General features: G+C 56.5%; 1 protein-coding gene across 1 annotated transcript; it reads left to right on the top strand.

Moving 5' to 3' along the window:
* Positions 1-807: 807 nt before the first annotated feature.
* SDHC (succinate dehydrogenase complex, subunit C, integral membrane protein, 15kDa) lies at positions 808-7092 on the top strand (the record flags this gene model as incomplete). Its single annotated transcript, XM_009700103.1, has 5 exons — positions 808-856; positions 1692-1793; positions 2598-2659; positions 4871-5034; positions 6988-7092. Coding segments are annotated over 5 exons (482 nt in total), but the record flags the coding sequence as incomplete, so codon positions are not given.
* Positions 7093-7588: the final 496 nt, after the last annotated feature.

Raw genomic sequence — 7588 nt, forward strand, 5'->3', positions numbered from 1 at the left:
CTCGTCGTGTCGTCAGGAAGGGCAGCGCTGCCTGTTATGCTTTGTCCTGGAGAGGAGCGGGTGCCGCAGATTCCAGCCCACATCTGCAAACGCTCGAGCTGTGCTGGGCCAGGGGCCTGTTCCTCCCCGTTCCTGGAGAGATGCCCTTGAATGTCAGAGCCAGAATTACTACAATCACTCTGCAGAGAGTGGCTCCCACTCCTTTGGGCACCACAAAAATCCCTTTTTACCTCCTGCCCGGAGCCTCAGCACGGCTGAAACGCTGCGGATGCTGGGCTGTGACAGCAGCCTCCCATCTTGCTGGTGCTCGGAGCTTAACAAATGGCGGGGGTGAAACGCTGTAATAAAAACAAGTGTTTGGAGGAAAGGGTGGTGATGTCTTCGTCTCAGATGCGCGGAGAGCCTGAACCAGCCCTTTCCGCAGAGCTCAGCAGATGCACCTTTCTGGGGATGTGTGCTGCCTGCCCCGATAATTGCTGTAGTGAGATTGAAAAATGGACTGCCTCAGCATAGCTGTGAGTTTAGAGTGCTGTGTAGGTCTGTCTTACAAACAAGGTGTTACAGTTGAGGAGACTAATTACAAGGTGTCATAAACAGTGAACCCCCGGGCAGAGTCTAGAGACTCTTGTTAAGAGCTCCGTGTAGGAGAAAGAAGATTTGTTGAGGAACAGCCCAGATCCTTTCATATAAAGACTGATTTTAAGATACAAACCACGAAGTGTTGAATCCCCTCCCCGGCCCCACCTTGCTGGCATTTTCAGGCATTTGTTTGGCACTCACAAAGCCTTTCTGTCTTCTCTCTTGCAGATGTGTCGGTCGGCAATGCCTGCTGGCTCGGCTTGGCCCTGGCCTTTCTGTGCGACAGTGAGTCCGAGGTTTCATTGAGAGTAACGGGATTAAGTTCTTCCCCGAGGGATCCTGTCTAAGGCTTTGGGGCATGCATGCACTCCATCCGCTTCGTAATTCTGGTCAATCAACACCGTGTGTTGGCTGGGCACTTGCTGCCTTGTGCCGCCACGAAGGCACTGTCTGTTTACGGAGGGACTGGGGCTCATGGATGGGGATGAAGGGAGAGCCTGGCTGGCTGCTGAGCCGGGCCTGGGTCTCTCTCAGGGGTGGCGGTACCCCTGTCACCCCTCTGAGCTGCTCCGTGCGATGGCTTTGCACCTGAGGAGGGCTGGGAGCTGCAGAAGCCCTCTTGCTTCTGTGCTTCGTGCTGCTGGGCTTAGGCAGAAATAGTTATTTTCTGCTAAATTGGGCTGTAAGTGTAATTGCTGTGTAATCTCAGGAACATTAAATTACAAGCTCTTTATTTGGTACAGTGTGCAATTACCGTGGCAGTAAAGAGCAGGTTGCGTGTTATCAGTATTATATAATGTGTTATCTGATATTCTATACCCTGATTTGGGTGGTGCTGGGAGGGGTGGCTCAGCTCCGCTGGCTGAGTGGATTCCAGCGCAGCAGCTTCCCATACTGCATATTATTATTATTCGCTCGGGAGAGCTGGCAGCGATCCTCTCCTCACCCGGGTTCGTGCACAGCTGGAGCTGTTCTTTGTGCTACTGTAGCCAAGGTCAGCCAGGAGCTCACGTCTCACGAGATGGAAAGCTGCTGCAGCAAAGCCCGGAGGAGCGGGCAGGGGTAAAACACTGCCCATCTCCCCGCACCTCCTGTCTCCTCTTCTTTTGCAGTGTTGTCCCGATGGGAACGACAGCCAAGGAGGAGATGGCCCGCTTCTGGGAGAAGAACACCAAGTCCAGTCGTCCCTTGTCCCCTCACATCACCATTTACAAGTAAGAGCCTCTTGGCCTCCTCAACTTCACACTGGAGCACCTCTGGGCTCTGCCACACAACAGCCCCGTCCCTGGAGGCACCGTTGGGTGGGTGGGCTGTGCATATTCCCACTGTCACTTCAGGCAGAGGACAGGGAAGACCCTCTACATTATACTGTGAACTGTCTGAGCTGTGTGGGGGAATCACAACCTCCCCCACAGAGTTGATGACACTCACTGTTTTTATACAGGCTTGTGGAGGGCTAAGGTCCTCGCAGAGCTGCACCTTGGGGTGCTTGGGCAGGGCAGCATTTTGTTGAAAGGCAGCTGCCTCTGCGGAGGGCAGTTGAGCTGAACTGTGCGTCCCGCTGTGGAGCTGGTGGTCCTTGGGGGAGCAGGCCAACTCGGGGCGCTCTCATCCCTCCTCGGAGAGGTGACTGCTTCTTTGGGGCCACCTCCCTCACTTTTCCAGATTCTCTCGTTTATCTGTGAGCCTGGATGCCCAAACCCTGCCCCTTTGTTCCTAAACTGCAGGAGCCTTACAGTCTTCTCCTGTTTCATCTCCCTTTAAGCTTTCTCAGCAGACGCCCTTCCACTTCCCAAACCCGTGCCAGTGGCATTTGCCATTCCCAAGCTGCCTCTGCAAATTCCCCTGTCTCTCCCCTTTTGCTCTGGCTGGATTCCTTGAATAACTCCGAGTGCAGAAATACCCGCCCAGCAGCACGGAACTGTCTAGGAATAGATGGGGCTGTGCCTTATCCCGCGGCCTCGGAGGCCTCCCTGGTGTTGTGCCCTGTTTTGCTGACAAGGTTGGTTGTTTTGCAGGTGGTCCCTGCCCATGGCGATGTCCATCACACACCGGGGCACTGGTGTTGCGCTGAGCTTAGGTGCGTGCATCTCCTACCTGCTTGTGGTGACGGAGGGCGGGGGCTGCGGGAGGGAAGACACCTCTGACTGATTCAGAGACATGACTCCAGGTGGATGTTTTCTCCCCTCTGTCCCCAGCTTCACTGGGAAACCTGTGCTTTGTCCTCTACCTTTCTCCATCCCCTGAATTTCTCCCCATCCCCATTTCTCTGTCCCCGGGTCCTTTGTGCTGCAAGTCACTCTAGTCCTGCAAAGGCAGCGAAGCTGCCCCATACGTAAAAGTCTTTGAAGTCTTTGAAGCCCTTGGTTTGGCCTGACTGCTTTCTTCTGGGCCTCCCCCAGCCTGGAAAAGGCCGATCAGCTGCTCTGGTTCTCAGCCCTTCTCTTCTGTGGCTATTTTATCCTTACAGGAGACACTGTGTGAGGGAAAGACTGGCAGGCAGGGAGCTCAGAGGATTTTCCTTAGCACAGGTGGAGTTTTTCAGCTTCCTGGAAGTGGCTGCTGCTTTCCCAGAGATCCCAGTCCAGGAGAAGGCGGCACCAGTGTCAAAACTGATAAAACTCCCTCCAGCAATTTGACTTGCATGGTTTGACTAAGTGATAGGACATCTAACTGTGAAAGGCTGTTTTATTTCCATTAATGCCCTCTCATGGCAGCAGGAAGGTGCTTCTCTGGTAGCTCCCTGTTGCGAGGGGGAGCTGGGCTGATGTTTGCAGAAGGCAAAGGGACTCAGAAGAGATGTGCAGGACTGAGGATTTGTGTTCTTCACTCTGCATGGTGAGAGTGAGTGGTGAGGGCTGCAGCCTGCCCTTTGCAGCCTGGCTCCCGTGAGGGCTTGGGAGTTGGGCTCCTAGAAAAGGGCACCCATGTGCCCTCCGGCTCCCATATCTGCACGGCAGAGCCCTGGTGAGGGCTTGGCTCTGCCCCCAGGCTCTGCTCGTCCCAGGCCAGCCGGCTTGTGCCCAGCTCTGCCTCGCGAAGAGCGGCACGCATCCTCTGTGGGAGAGCAGCTGACGGCTGCTTGCTCCGAGCACGACAAGGTGACTTTGCCTGCGTGCACCCTGTGAGCCCAACCGGCTCCTTCGGCACGGCTGCCTACCTTGCCTTGTGCGCAAAGCCAGGGCATTGCATGGCAGCCGTGCTGGCTCCAGCCCGCTTCGGGATCTTCTCTCCAAGAGCTCGGGATGTGCCTGGCCCCGTGGGCTGCAGTCCCCATCCAGCTTGCTGTCAGATGGACCGAGCTGGCAGGTTCACAGTTGCCTTTCTGCTCTGATCCATCAGCCTCTACCAGAGGGGAAATCGTCCCCTGCCTGGGCCGGCTGAGCACGAAGGAACGTTGCTTCTGCCGACAACAGCTCAGCAGCGAGGAGGAGGGGGAAGTGTTCAACTCCTCTCCATCAAGGCCTGTAATTACAGGAGTCTCTGGCTTCCTGCGCTTCGTGCAGGACGAGCACAAAGGCCGTTGAGGAGACGAGTGGCTGAGCGAGGAAGCAGCTGGCTGACTTGTGCTGCCAGCGCCGGGCTCAGCCTAGGTGCTTGAGCTAGCGTGCCGCAGTGTAATCAGGCGCTATTGAGTGGAGGGTGAATCGCGACTTGGCTGACTGCTGGCTGCGATCGTTCCCATTCTTTTGGCAGCACCATCTGGAGGAACTCTCTCGGCCTAGAAATGAGGAGGGGAAGCTGCCACGGCTCCTGCAGCTAGCGCAGCCACGCGTGTCAGGCTGCCTCTTTGTCTGCCGGTTCCTTTGCTGGTCCCTCCTGAGGCAGCCTCGCTAGATCGCTGCCTGGGTCGGTGGCTGGCAGTGGAGGGGTTTCTGTCCCAAGATGTGGATCTGAGGATTTTGCTGAAGAGGTGCCACCTTACGTTTCCAAACTTCATTGTTACTTTGACCTTGAATTTGGGCTAGTTTGGCTGGAATTGCATGAGCTCACACCAGTTCGGTCTCTGGGTGTGGTATGAGTAATGCAGTCCCTGGTGCAGGACACAGATTTGGGGCATTGCTACCCCAGTTTGAGTCCTCAGCACCCCAGGGTGCATTCTGACCGTGTAGCTGGTGCTGCCACTGGACGGGCAGAGGCCTTCTCCTTCCTCCACAAGTCGCCGTGAGCTGGTGGTGGTTCAGGCCGTGTCACCAAACCAGAGGCGCAGAGGTGGCCTGGGGCTCTTTGCGGGCAGTGAGGGGTTGGAAACGCTTCTGCTGGCTTGACCTGCGGGCTTTGTCTTTCTCAGGAGTCTCCCTCTTCAGTCTGGCTGCCCTGCTGCTCCCAGAACAGTTTCCCCACTACCTGGCCATGGTGAAGTCGCTCAGCCTGGGGCCTGCTCTCATCTTCTCTGCTAAGTTTGCTCTGGCTTTCCCCTTCACCTACCACACCTGGAATGGAATCCGACACCTCGTGAGTAGCTTCCATGAGGGGCTGGGGGCGCGAGGGAAGGGAAGCGTCTGTCGGCTTTGGGGGTGCCAGGTGCGGCATCTGGGAAGGTGCCCTTGGTAATGGAAATTAGTCACCTCAAGTGCTTCAGAACCTCGGTGCTATTTTTGGGTACATTTAAGTTGCAAAGAGCATCGCTACGCTGGTACTTCACCGGGTGGCACTGCTGGCCGAAGCATCCCCCTGCGTCGCCTCGGCTGCGGGAGACGGATGAGGAGTGGTGGGAGCAGTGCTACAGCCGGGGGACGTGTCTGTGGAGCTGTGGGCTTGAGCCCTGCAGAGGTGCCACCCACTGCTCGTTATCTCACCCTCGTTATGCAGCCGTTGCACTGTGATCTTCCTAGCACCTTATGGTATTTAATGAGCCCAGAAGACATGTGGCAGAGGATTGGAGGTGGCACTGCCTGCGCGGAAAGTAACCTGTGATGTTTGCCCTGGACTGAAGCGAGGAGCAAGCAGCTCTATTTGGCCGAGCTTCCTGTGTTTGACGAAGGAAGGGGAGCTGGAGAGCTGAGAGTTTCTTACTGGGAACAGTACAAGACGTGCTGCGTTTTGTAGTTGATTTTGTGTTTTCTGTAGCTCCAGATAGGTTTTACGGGAGCAAATTGCAAAGGCAGCTGGCCCGGAGCATGACACGATCCTTCTGCTCTGGGCGGGGAGAGCATCACGTGTGGAGCCACGCTGCAGATGTGGGCTTGTCCAGCGTGAAAACATGGGACTTGAGCACTGTTGGGTGTTGTGTCCTGTACCTGAGAGCAGCCGTTATGAGATGCTCCTCTCAGAGTGCCGGGAGGTGCCTGGCCAAACTGTTGGGGTGAAAACAGCTGTGTGCTGCGAGAGGAGCATCCTCTGCGGGTCCTCAGGGTGGACAGCAGCTGGCTGGCAGTGCTGCAAGTGCTCGTTATCCGCTTTTCAAGCACTCGGCATCGGACGAGGTCTCAGAGCACGGAGCCTGCAGCCGGCTGAGCTCCACTCACTCGTGGAGATGCTGTCGGGCAAATGGAGCAGTCATAACGAGCTGCTTGTTCAGAGCGTCAAAAAAAACTCTCACTGCACATATATATTAGGATGCCAATTAAATTGTCTGAGAAGAAAACCAGCAGCATTGGCCCCTGGCTGCGGTTGGCAGCGCAGCCCATCATTGACAGAAGGGGAGTCAGCGGGGAGCAGGTTCAGTTTAGTGCCTCTGCCCCAGGTGCTTCTCTGTTTGGAGCCCTGGGGGGGTTGCTGGCAGGCTGGGAGGAGGCGTGCGCTCCCCCAGCTGCCCTCAGCCACCCTGCTTTTGCTTGGCCAAAGTCGGATCAGAGGTGGAAATCCACCTCCGATACCTGGGAACGGAGGACACCCAGCTCTGAGGTGCCATTCCAGCATCCCTCCCTGCCATCTGGGCTCAGCCTGGCCTCCATGGCTCACGCTGTACCCAAGGGCATTCGTGAAGGTGCTGAGGGCTGAGGCTCATCCCCATCCGCTCGGCTCTGCCTGCAGGGATGAGAATGCTGCCTCAGATCTGCAGCTTACACTGTGCTTTATAACCTATTTCTGTCAGCAGGAGAGAAACAAGTGGAGAACAGCTGCCGCTTTTGAAGTGAACCTGGCGCGCTGTGGCTGTTGAGGATTAGGGAGAGCTCACGGGCAGCTTTGCCGATAGATGCGGGGGCTTGGTGGGGGATAAGCTGCTGCTGGCATGGTGCATGCGTGCCTGCACCCAGGGAGACCCCTGCCCCTTGCCCTGCAGCGCTGGATGCTTGTAGCCCTCCCTCCAGTCTGTACCCAGTGATCCAAAGGCTGGTTTTTGGGGTGGTCCTGCTAGCTTTTATCAGAAAGATGGTGCTTTTCTGCCTGTGTCTGGCACATCCCCCATAAGGGACTGTCCCAGCCCTGTTGAATTAACCCTGCTGTGTCTCGTCTCTCCTGCAGGCCTGGGACATGGGGAAAGGGTTCAAGATCCCCCAGGTCAACCAGTCCGGCGTGCTGGTCCTGATCTTGACCCTGCTCTCTTCTGCGGGCCTCGCAGCAATGTGAAGTACCTCCTGATTGACAGCCTCCCTTTTTTTTTGGAAGATTTGCTCCGTCCTGGCCCACCTCAAGATGTGTGTGGAGAGGGAGGCGGGAGGACAGGCTCCCGAGTAACTACAAATCTTTGGGGAAGGTGGCACTTCCCCGCCTCGCAAATCTCGTGGATGATCAGAGTTGCTTTTCCTTAGCCCAGGTGATGTACTAGCCCCTCTTAGCGGTGGGGGGCATGCCGCATGCGCCAGCAGCCACAGAAAGCTGGGCACAAATTAACAGCCGATCCTGGCGTGTTCGGTTGCTCACAGAGCTGCCTAGTTTCTTCCAGGCAAACTCCAGGGCATTTCTTTTCTCTGCTCTGTCCCCAAGCTTGAGACAATGCTGAATCTGTGTCCCTGCAGGTCTGAGTGGGTTTGGGGATGGCTGGTTGTGCGTGTGTAGGCCTGGCACAGGACAAGCCTCTCCATTGAGGCAGGCCGCGCCAGGGCAGGGAGAGCAGGCGGAGATG

This window comes from Cariama cristata, unplaced genomic scaffold (genome assembly GCF_000690535.1).
Source record: "Cariama cristata isolate BGI_N322 unplaced genomic scaffold, ASM69053v1 scaffold26195, whole genome shotgun sequence".
NCBI lineage: Eukaryota > Metazoa > Chordata > Aves > Cariamiformes > Cariamidae > Cariama > Cariama cristata.